Source organism: Alosa sapidissima, chromosome 6 (assembly GCF_018492685.1).
Source record: "Alosa sapidissima isolate fAloSap1 chromosome 6, fAloSap1.pri, whole genome shotgun sequence".
NCBI lineage: Eukaryota > Metazoa > Chordata > Actinopteri > Clupeiformes > Clupeidae > Alosa > Alosa sapidissima.
In genome coordinates, this window is record NC_055962.1 from 36067744 (window position 1) to 36079860 (window position 12117).

The 12117-nt window shown below is 43.0% G+C and overlaps 1 protein-coding gene across 2 annotated transcripts; it reads left to right on the top strand.

The window, feature by feature from the left end:
- Positions 1–4: 4 nt before the first annotated feature.
- On the top strand, positions 5–12091 carry ttc13 (tetratricopeptide repeat domain 13). Of its 2 annotated transcripts, none has more exons than XM_042095634.1 (23): positions 5–309; positions 827–921; positions 1022–1097; positions 1192–1262; positions 1473–1538; positions 2034–2126; positions 3557–3673; positions 4461–4571; positions 4674–4756; positions 4848–4989; positions 5674–5848; positions 5995–6151; positions 6737–6867; positions 7271–7403; positions 7834–7926; positions 8023–8106; positions 8214–8298; positions 8502–8611; positions 9470–9605; positions 9845–9924; positions 10095–10173; positions 10508–10587; positions 11147–12091. In XM_042095634.1, exons 1-23 carry the CDS (start codon positions 144–146, stop codon positions 11259–11261), a joined length of 2478 nt encoding a protein of 825 aa, XP_041951568.1. In that variant the 5' UTR covers positions 5–143; the 3' UTR covers positions 11262–12091. The 2 variants fall into 2 exon arrangements, with proteins under 2 accessions (XP_041951568.1, XP_041951569.1); XM_042095635.1 differs by having other exon boundaries at positions 8505–8611.
- Positions 12092–12117: the final 26 nt, after the last annotated feature.

Below are 12117 nucleotides of genomic sequence, written 5' to 3' on the forward strand. Positions count from 1 at the left end.
TCCGCAGATACTGGTTGGGAGCGGTTGGGAGATGTAGTCTATTGCACTTCCGCTGGCAATTTACTCTCTACGGAGGAGATTGTGGCCAAGAAACTACATTACCCTAGTTTCAGAGCTGCTCACCTGCACTCATTAAACACAACATGGCACCTGCTGGCCGGGGTGTTGTGGTAGCGCTCTCACTGCTGTATCTATCTCGAGCCATTTTTTCCACCGAATTCTTTTCTACCCTCACTTTCTTCAACAGTGAACTTCACAAGCATGGATGTAGCTCTCCACTGGAATGGGAGGAATACGCTTCCGACTGTGGTGAGAGTTCTTTAATACAATTTTGCCACGTCCTCTTCACGCTGTAATACAGACTGCTAGCTAGCTATCAAGCTTTTCCGCATCATCCTATGTCAAGAAGACGCGGTTCAAGCAGAAATCAACTTTACAATCTAAGGTTACTTTAGCTAACCCTAACGCTGTTGTCGAAAATGTTTCCCAAATTACTGACTCCATGTTGTGTGTAGAGAATTGTGATTATCGTTTAGAAAACAAACCCTGTAGTTCCTAGTAGCCCATATCCTTTTGGCACTTGCAGAACTTGAAGAATATTTTATTTTTTAGGCATTGAGCGTATGCTTTGGGTAAGCGTACTTTCTACGTGTAGTTGTTAGTTCATGCACGGAGTAGATACTTGTGATCAAGCCAACATGTACGATTAAGTTAGGAGATTTCTTCTATGGGTGTCCTCTGCAAGACGTTTGAAACTAAGTGCAGAGCAAGTCCCTGTGTTTAGCCTTTGAGTCGTGACTTCTGGTTTGAATAATCCTTATTGAAGAGTCCTCCATACTTCAACTGGAAGACCCAGACTGCGAGGATGGAAACAACCCTGCCTGCGAGTCAGTCTTTTCCCTAAACGCAGAGAAGATTCTGGTTAGTTGGCACATGCACATTTAAACATTCCCAAGCATGCAAATGAAGTGAATAAAACGTTGCACTAACTATTTGCCATATTTTATGTCTAATAAACTAGAGCCAGGCCAAGTTGTTCATTGAGCAGAAGAGGTTTCCATTTGCAGTCGACAGTCAAGACACAAATGAGGAACTCGGTATGCTGTGATACTGGTGGCCTTAGCTACATTTTGATTTGACCTTTCCTTCTCTTGCTCTGTGTATGACACATTTTGCCCCCTATCTTTCCAGCCATAGGTTATGTGCTCATTGGCAATGGACTTTATGATGAAGCCATCAAGCATTTCTCTGTGTTGCTGCAGGTTTGTGGCACCTGCGCCGTAGACCTTTCACACACATACAGTAACAGTGCCCCATTGTAGTAACCACACCTTGCTTATTTGCATGCATGCTTTTTCTATGCATTATGCCAGCTTATGTCTCTGGCACAAATGATCATGACCATGATATGCCATGGCCATGTCTGTCCTTCATTAAAATGAGATGTACTGCCCCTCACTGAATTTCTGTAGGGCGACCCCGAATTGGTCAGTGCTATCTATGGCCGAGGGATTGCTTATGGGAAAAAGAGTTTGCAGGTATGTACTTAAGGAAAGTATGTGTGCGGATGGATAGTGTTGATCCTTGCAGTGTTTCCCATACATTGACTTTATTTGTGGCGGCCCACCACAATATCAACATTGACCATCACACATTGATTTTCCAGGCTGTACTAAATTGTGCTTAAATCTGGTTAGCATCATAACCACGCTGTATTAATTTGTTAAACTGTTGCATTCAAGTTAATTCTGCAAACCAACCACCACAAATGGAATTCAATTCTGTGGGAAACACTGCCTTCATACGAGAAAAAATATATCTCTGCCAACTTTCTCCCTACTTTATTACTGTTATGGGATACACAACCTATAATCAGCTTTTGCTGTGAGCGATGTTTGCTTATATATGTGTGTGGGTGACTGAATAAGTGTCTGGTCAGTACAGGCTCAATGCACTCATTTATTTGCTCATGCATCCTTTGTCTTGCTGCTGGTTTCTCTGTCCTCCCTTCACCACCATATGGCCGTCTGAAGGACATCAAAAATGCAGAGCTGGCACTCTATGAGCTGAGCAGAGTAATTGCGCTGGAGCCCAGCAGCCCAGAGGTGTACGAGCAGCGGGCAGAGGTGAGGCCACCGACCGTACTCCCATCACACACACACTTCCATCACACACACACTCTAGGGCTGGGCGATATATTGATATAAAAGATATATCGATATATTTTAAAATGCGATATGGGATTAGACCATATCGCATATATCGGTATAGTTCAAATTTGCGCCGTGATCCTTGCTCCACACAAGCCGCTGACCGAAGCTCTCTGCACTGCTGTGAAACTGCACTCTACTTTTCTCATATAAATATATTTATTTCAGAAAAAGATTGGCCTATTTTATTTTATAGGCTATTTTTATTTAAGATATTTTTTTTATTTAAATGTGCACCTTACGGAGCTTTGATTTCAAAAAAGGCACTCCAGTTATATGTTTACATTTTATTGTTATTTGAGTATATTATTTGAGAGTTTTCAATAAAACTACTCATATTTGACTGAACATTTCATTTTACAGCTCTAACTTTGCGGAAAAAATATCGGGATATATATCATATATCGATATTCAACCTAAAAATATATTGGGATATGACTTTTGGTCCATATCGCCCAGCCCTAACACACTCCCATCACACACTCACTCCCATCACACACTCACTCCCATCACACACTCACTCCCATCACACACTCACTCCCATCACACACACACTCCCATCACACACACACTCCCATCACACACTCACTCCCATCACACACTCACTCCCATCACACACACACTCCCATCACACACACACTCCCATCACACACACACTCCCATCACACACTCACTCCCATCACACACTCACATGATCACACACTCCGCGCATAGTGAACACAGCGCATAGTGAACACAGCTGGAAGGATTATTGGTGCTTCACTCTCCTCCCTGAAGGACATTTACACCTCCCACCTCACCCGCAAGGCGACCACAATTGTGAGTGATGCAAGTCACCCCGCCCACAATTTGTTTGATCCACTGCCCTCTGGGAAGAGGTACAGAAGCCTGCGCTCCCGCACCACCAGACTCACCAACAGCTTCATACACCAGGCTGTTAGGATGCTGAACTCTCTCTGAATCTTATGTTTGTCTGTGGACCAAATTGGTAAAATGTCTTGTCTCCACCGTGGGATAGTGGGAAACGTAATTTCGATCTCTTTGTATGTCTTGACGTGAAGAAATTGACAATAAAGCAGACTTTGACTCACATGATCACACACTCCCATCACACACACCCTCCCATCACACCCTCCCATCACACACTCTCATCACACACACACTCTCATCACACACTCCCATCACACACTCATCTGGACAAACGGTGTTTGCTCTGTGCGCTTTCTATATGGAAATAAACCCGGATGTTTGGACTTCAGTAGAACAACATTCACTGTAACCGTTGCGAAGTCTCCCAGGGGTTTGGGCACTTGTAAATAGTGGCTTTTTGTTTTGCATCTTTCCAGATCTTGTCTCCTCTGGGTAGGATCAGTGAGGCCCTGAGCGATCTCTCCAAAGCCATCCAGCTGCAGCCCTCCGCCCGCCTCTACAGACACCGAGGGACGCTGCTCTTCATATCTGAGGTGAGCCTCCGCGGTCTGGCCATGCTGCGCCTGTTTTCTGCTGACAGTGTATCACCTTTACTGCAGGGATACTGCATGACTACTGATTGCGTTGCGTATCTGTAGTACAAGGCTTTGGCCTCATTTTACGGTTTGACGTGCATGATATCAGGGACAGACTTCTGAATGAGCATATTATTGCAATTAATTCACAATTTACTGCTACTGTTGGTGTGAAACTGTGTTTGATGAACACATCATGTTTTCAGGACTATCTGTCACCATTTTTCTTGCACTCTTACAAATTCCTTATCCACTTTCTTCAATAGCTCCTCTTTCTGGGAAAGTTAATATTTTTATTATAATAAAATATTTAGCACATGTGTCCTGTTATTATAAGCTAGTTTAATGCCTCCCAAGCTCTCTCTTTTTCAGCATGGTCTCTAGGGCCACAGATTACAGATCAAAAACCTGTTGTTCCCTGATACTGCAATCTATAGCTGGTTGAACCTGTCTGTGTAGACATTAGTGGTGGTTAAGTGATGCCAGTGTCATGTATATCGGGTAAATTCAAGTGAAGTAAAATGAGTGGGACTTGGCAGACACTTTTGATGACTAAAAGACAGTGTATTAGAGAAGCTCCTCAGTATCTCACAGTATCTAATTTTAGTTGTGGTAGACTTCTTTTCAGTCTAATGAAAAGGTTGTCATATCTAGAGACTTGACTAAAATGCGGTTTAACACCAAAAGTTATTTTTAAGTGTATTTTAAGAGTAATTCTGTGACCTTAAATCTTGTTTCCATGTAGGACTATGTTGCTGCAATGGAGGATTTTCAGCAGTCATTAGAACTTAAAAAGAACCAGCCAATTGCTATGCTTTACAAAGGTCTCACATTCTTTCACAGAGGAATGCTTAAGGTAAGATAGCAATGGTAAAAGAATATTATCTCTCTCTCACTTATGGATTTTATTGACTGCTAATACAAAAATGCATAATTAATATTTACTGTCCTTGTGTAGGAGGCCATAGAAACTTTCAAAGAGGCTCTGAAGTTAAAATCGGACTTCATTGATGCATATAAAAGTCTCGGACAAGCTTATAGGTATGTTTTCGGCGTGTTAAACTTGATAAACTCTATGACATAAATACACCCAAGTCCAGTGTTCATTTTGCATTCTCTTTATCTTCTCAAGGGAACTTGGAGACTTTGAGCTGGCCATGGAGAGCTTCCAGAAGGCGTTACTGCTCAATCAGAACCACATTCAGTCCTTGCAGCTGCGAGGGATGATGCTCTACCACCATGGCAGTCTCCAGGAGGCCATAGGCAACTTCAAGGCAAGCTTCTTTGGACTGGACTTTCTCTTTCTTCAGGAGACTGTAAAAGAGAGCTTTCTCAACTGTGACCCGAAGCTAAGCCCACTGCTCCTGTTATTTGGCTCAGTTGTTTGTGTTTGAGTCAGTTTGCTTAGTTTAGGGATGGGCTTGTTGGGACAGTCCATAAAGAAGAGTTAAGAGTAACATTTCGAAGGCCGCCCCCTTCCTGTATCGCTATGGCTGCGGTCCAGCTTATCTATCGTCCCCAGCTGAGTCGGTGTCCCTTTGGCAGGGACTCATTCTGCTAACTCAGAGGTCTCTGTGCATTCATGTGGCACCGACAAAGCCAGCGGCGATCCTTTTTGTCGCATTAGGCTGGCAGTACAGTCAGTGTGGTCACAGTGGTCATGCCTCAGCCTGTGGTCATGCCTCAGCCCCTCGGGTGGAGGAACGTTCTCATCTTAGATGATGATGGTGCTGATTCATCTTGCAAAAAAATGACATCATCCTCAGGCATGTACAGCAGTACGCTTAATGACGTAAACTGCAATTTAGTTCCTTTATGTCCATTTCGCTGACAAGAACTATAATCTCCAATCCGAATATTCTCTTTGTAACACGGTTTTAGTAAACAAAGAAGTTGAAGACGAGGCCGTGCTCAAAATAGAAGCTTACGGGTGGTCCTGCTCTTTCTGTGTCTCACAGCGCTGCCTGCAGCTGGAGCCCTATAATGAAGTGTGCCAGTACATGAAGGGCCTCAGCCACGTGGCCATGGGCCAGTTTTATGAAGGCATCAAGGCCCAGACCAAGGTCATGCTCAATGACCCGCTGCTGGGCCAGAAGGCGAGCTCGGAATATCTCAAAGTGAAATACCTCAGAGGTGAGGCAGCGGCTGCGCTGCCACCACAAGCACGCTCCCCACATGTCTGTTGACGTTATACCGTCTGCTGGAAAATCTGCCTCTGACTGCCCACGAGTCTGTCCTCACGTCTCCTCTCTCTGTTTTGGTTCTCTCGTCATCCCTAGAGTACTCTCGCTACTTGCACTCTCATCTGGACATACCTGTGTCGGAATATAACGCTGATCAGGATCTTCCAGGAAACTTCAAAAACCACTGGGCCAAAAACCTGCCTTTCCTTATAGAGGACTATGAGGAACAGCCAGGCCTGCAGCCTCATATAAAGTGAGTGAGATCTAGATATCATAGTCTTCGATATATACAAAAACATGGGGTCCATCTTACAGAGAGCCTTTCTTTGTATATGGTCAATTACACTATGCAAGATTTTCACCTTTACGAAGCCAATTTGATGGTAAACGAATTTAATAGGTGAATCGTTCACCTACTGTAGCTATACAGCAGGGGTGGGCAAACTACGGGCCGCAGGCCGGATCTGGCACGCCAAGCACTTTAATCCGGCCCGCTGAGCATTACATTAGGTCATCATGCCACTCGCTATTTTTTATAGTATAGACATAGCGAGTCGCTACCGAGATGAGTCAAAAAAAGTTTGTTGTTTACAACAGCAGAGTAACATATAAATATATTGTGACTAGAGGGAGCTCTACAGTTGGCAAAAATACCTGAACCTGTACAGTGTACCTTTTAATGGATATTGACTAACACTAGAAAATATGTCTGTTCCAATAGATGTTTGGCAACTTTGCTGTCACAATAAAGTGACACATGTCAGACTTTTCTTGGGAAATGATATGCGACTAAATCAAGCTTGTATACGTGTTTGGTTTTTGCCCTCACTGTCTTCAGGGATGTTCTACCTCAGAACTTTGAGAGCTACAACACTGAAGTTCAGAAACTTATATGCACTGCTGATCACCTGGGTGCCCTTATGCAATACAATACGTCAGGGTTCCTCCCCAATCGTAGGATACACAGAGGTAGGTATATCCTTTCTTTTTTGGGAGGGCTTTTTGCCTTTATTCCAATAGGAAGTAGGTGTGGGAGAGAGAGATGGGGTGGGATCGGTACATGACCACAGGTCGGATTCGAACCTGGGTCGCCGTGGGCACTTGGACCCGTATATGGTATGAGCGCTGTGCACAGTGTCCCCCCAGGTCTAACCTTTCTATTGCTTATTTACTCTCCTTGTATTGCTCATCTTCTTAAACTAGCAGAGAGACAAAGTTAGTCTTTACTATATATAGTTTACACAAATTTAGTTGTTACAAGTGCAGTAGAATGTTGATTAAATCAACCTTGAATCATCATAGCTTAATCTCCTGCATTTTGTGTGTGTGTGCCCGTGTGTGTGTGTGTGCGCGTGTGTGTGTTAATTCTCAGCTATGGGGATGGCCACTATAGAGGTGATGCAGGCCATGCAGCGGACCTGGAGCAACTCCAAGGTGCGCGTGAATGGCAAGACCCGACAGATGCAGTGGAGGGACATGTTTGACATTGCAGTCAAGTGGAGGAGGTCAGGCTCTCACCATCATGTTTGTAATCATCAGGTCAAGAGGTCAACTTCAGTGTTGAGTCATGGATGCTGAAAATTGTATTGTTGGTATTTCATCTTATTAATCTTACCTCATGGTCACATTGACATGTATTCATTTAGCAGATGCTTTTATCCAAAGCTACTTACATATGTCAATTATATTATAAGGGCCATTCTCCCCACAGCAACACCGGGTTAAGTGCCTTGCTCAACTACAACATTTCAGGCTACTACATGCTATCCCAGCTTCTTAGCCACTACGCTAGCACCACCCCATTAAACTAAACTTGGCGGACTAATGGGCTGGTGCCCAGGCTGTGGGGAATGATAAGGCAAGCTGAATGAAGCAACTGTGGTGACTCAAGAGGAGGACAGAGTTGTGAAAGGATGATGTGTTTGTGTTCTGCAGGATTGCAGATCCAGACCAGCCTGTTCTGTGGTTGGACCAGATGCCGGCAAGAAGCCTCAGCAGAGGTTTCAACAATCACATCAATCTTATACGGTACAACAGACACCCCCTGTGGATTCCTAAGCATTGTTCCAACATAGGCAATATATTATATATATATTTTTTTAATAAATTGTATTTCTGTTACAGGGGACAGATTATAAACATACGATATTTGGGATACTTTGACAACATACTCAAATTTATCAAAGAGCGAATACTTGTTTACCACGGGTAGGTGTTCATAGCAGCTTTGAATAGTTTGTTTTATAGTAGGCAGATGGCTAATGTAGATGGAGTATTTCACATTAAAGTAATGATTTGTCCTGTTGTATTATCAGAGCATATAACCCAAGAGGCCTAGTGGAAGTGAGACAAGCATTAGAAAATGTCAATAAGGTGGAGGACCTTCTCCCCATAATGAAGGTAATGATCTAATGCCACGTTCTGAGGACCGGCAACAGGCCTACACCCAAACAAGTGCTCTCTTTTGAACTTTGTGTTCACCTGCTATCTGATAACAGCTCACCTGTACTGCTGTGTTTTTTACTCCTGCTTTTATAATGACTCTTGAGTTGTTTTTGCTCTTCTAAAACTGACTTTATTATATTGATGTTTCTCTTTTAAAGCAGTTTAACAGTAAGACCAGGGATGGCTTCACAGTCAACTCCAAGGTGCCCAGCCTAAAGGATTCTGGCAAAGAGTACGATGGCTTCACAGTCACCATCACTGGAGACCGGTAATAAGACACACCTAACTTTAACAACAACATTAACAATAACACTTACCATTCATATATGGTTCCCAACTGTGAGTGGATTTTTGAGACTTCAAAATCACCACAAAGGGGCCAAATGAAGTTGATATAACCTTGGTGTTGGGTTGTCAGATTCACCACACATCTTCTCTCTAGTCCAGCTTATTTAAGCGCCCCAGATGCTTACTCAGCCGAGCTTTGGAAGCTAAGAGGAGGGGAAACAAAAACAATTTCAGTCCATTTGGGTGTCTAGTAGATAAACAGTGGCACCTAATCCCATTGGCACTGTGTCAAGTGTAAGAACTAATCCCTCTCATAACAGTGAGGGACAAGTCAAAATCCCTAAAAATGGGGTGGGACCTGCCTTTCTATTCTGACATGAGGAACAAAACACAACTGTACAAATGAAAGATGGGCAGAGTTGAGACACACACACAGGCACACACACAGACCCACACATTCATAATCTGCTTTCCTCATGTCTGACAACCTGACAGATGAGAGTATCATTGCCTTCAAGGCAAAGGGTGTTCCGAGCTCCACGCAAAAGAACCCTCCAGTTTCCCACCTGACTGTTTATTTAAGGCTCTCTGATGTTGAGTCAGTTCTGGAATCTTCTGGAGCATTCTGAAGAAGCTGGCTAGTGTTGGTTTCATGTAACTGAACATTATGAATAAAACTAGTGTCGTGATATACTGAACTTCCCTCGACCCATACCTATTCTCCCTTCATGGTGCCAAAAAGAAACTTGATCCTACAATGCAAGCCAATCAAATGGCTGGAGAAGAAGTGGCAGCATTGTGAGGAATTATTTATTTGTGTGTGTGTGTGTGTGAGTAGGGTGGGGAACATGCTGTTCTCAGTAGAGACACAGACCACAGAGGAGCGGACCCAGCACTACCAGTCGGAGATCGAATCCCTTTATAAAGACCTGACAGCTAAGGGCAAGGCCCTAATGTTGTCGACTGAGCTGGGGGTATGTATTTCTGTCTGTACATACATACATCACTTTCATTATCATCATAACCATGCAGTATGTGTTGCTTTGTAGTGTTTTATGTTTTAATAAAAGGGGTCTTTTCTTGGTCCCTGAGAAGTAGTATTAAATGTCAATCATGACAGTAGTGGCTTTAAAGTGGTTTTTCGAAGACCCACGACAAGAGCATCCATCTGGTTGTGCTTTTGTTGTATCTCTGTTGTTTTCTGTTTTCCCAGGATGCAGATGCTGTTTGTAATTTAATCCTCTCCCTGGTCTACTACTTCTGCAACCTGATGCCCCTCTCCAGAGGCTCAAGGTACAGTATCCCTCCAGTCATCAGGCTGTCTTCAACACAATTTGGTTTTCAAACTTTGAGTGAACAGTTTTGTACAGTTGCACAGAAATTTGAATGATTTATGCATGACCTTCATGGTACTAAACCTGTAGAGATGAGTCAGCCCTGTGTCTATTTTTGGTTTTGTTTAGTGTGGTGGCGTACTCTGTTGTCATGGGAGCACTCATGGCCAGTGGCAAAGAGGTGATTGGTCGGATTCCCCCTGGAAAGGTAATAAAAGTAAACAGGCACATTCAAATTCGCAAACAGAGGTGAACGTTCGCAAATGTTTGCAAACACTTACAGACAGCGTGAAGGGGTAGTTCTCCGTGTTGAGCGGAGACCTTCCACTGAGATGGAATATTTACACAAAATCATTCAAATGTATCTGTTCATATAAACATAATCACTGCGAACGTTCGCCTCTGTTCAAGGAAGTTGAACACACCTCAGATAAGTAAAGTTAGTCATTTTCAGCATCTTGTATGGATATACAGTATTTGTATTCACTATACCCATATTTTTTATCTCATCATTTTATATCATTTGTCTTGCTTTTGAACAGCTGGTGGACTTTGAAGCCATGACGACGCCTAATCCTGACCGCTTTAGTAAAACAGCGAAGAGTTGGATGAACCTTAAGAGGTTAGTTTAGTTCCCTGTGTCATGTGCTTCCTCTGCTTCTTGTGTCTAGCTCAGTGTTTTTCAACCACTGTGCCCGGGCACACTAGTGTGCCGTGAGAGATCATCAGGTGTGCCGCAGAAAATTACCCAAATGTCACTCACTGGTCCAGAAAAGCAACTGTTGCATCAAAGAATTTATAACCACATACAATAAATGAGAGCATGATTGCACTATTTGTGGTATGCAGGCATTGTACAACGGGGGCCCCATATCCAGTATTCAGAGAATCATCACATATCCAGTTCATAACAACAATTAAATTAGATATAGTCACCTACAAATAAAACAGAGGGCGCTTGTTTTATTGAGCAGGTCTTGCATAGAAGCTATAATAAGGCCATATCTGTGTATTATTTGACATTTTAGGCTATGGTATGTTTATTTTTTCTTCACACAGGATGTTAGTGTGCCGTGGGACATTTTAAGTGTCAAGTGTGCCGTGGCACAAAAAAGGTTGAAAAACACTGTGTCTAGCTGGCACAAGCCTTGTCTGACTAACCGCTTCCTTGTCTTGCCCAGTTTGCCAGGCTGGTACCAGAGCCTTCCCTCGGTAGCTGAGACGTTTCCCTCCACAAGAACCATGATCGAGATCCTGAACACGGACGCCTCGTCACACTGTCCGAAGAAGTCCTAAGCGTCTCCCGACATTAAGAAAAATAAAAAAGGGCCGTCTCCTCCTCCACCGTCTCTGCTCATAGACTCACATGGGACCTTCTTTTCAGCACAATTCAAAATTGAGAGACACAAGTTTCAACTTCTTATACTTAATGATTCTACCAGCTGAATATGTAATAAGATACAACTGCCCAAAATAATCAGGCACTACGAACCCAGAGCAGATTGATTTAGGTAAATACATGTGATTGTTTAATTATGATGCGTGTCTCTACATTTTGTGACTTGTTTTAATTAGGTTTATAAACAGAGATGGTGGTTGGGGAGACTTCAACAAAAATAGTCCTTCAGGGATTTTTAAGTTCTCCCAGGAATACTTGAACATTCAACCCCCCCCCCCCCAAGGTTGAAGGGTAGCAGTGACTTCATGTCATAACGTAATTATCAAATGTTTCCACCAGACAATCATTCTCATTTTCATTTTAAAGCACACTTGATCAGAAATATGCTAAGCTTAGCTGTAGCAACATAGAGGGACACATTGGGAAGATCCTAAAAGATGTGAATTTGCCCTTACTGTGAATTGAATGATTTTTAATGGGCCCAGAGGGCTGGCATTTTTCTTCAGAAAACTACTGTTTTAGTAATTTGACATCCTTATCCAGAAGTGTTGTATGGTGATGGTTTGTTTTCATGTCCATTTCATTTTGCACTGGGGGAGTGACCATTAAAAAGCAAAACATATCTCCTCTACCATCCGTCTCCTCAAAACTCATCATGACTCAACACATTCATGAGACCTTTCGATTAGGGTAGGCTGGCCAATAAAGTTCTTAAGATGCATCTGAATTTCTGCTGTAATCATTTTTGCATGC

Coding starts and splice junctions, on each gene's coding strand:
- ttc13 (XM_042095634.1), top strand. CDS start 144: ATGGCACCTGCTGGCCGGGGTGTTGTGGTAGCGCTCTCACTGCTGTAT. Junction 310..826: donor GGAATACGCTTCCGACTGTG/GTGAGAGTTCTT, acceptor TCCTTATTGAAG/AGTCCTCCATACTTCAACTG. Junction 922..1,021: donor TAAACGCAGAGAAGATTCTG/GTTAGTTGGCAC, acceptor CTAATAAACTAG/AGCCAGGCCAAGTTGTTCAT.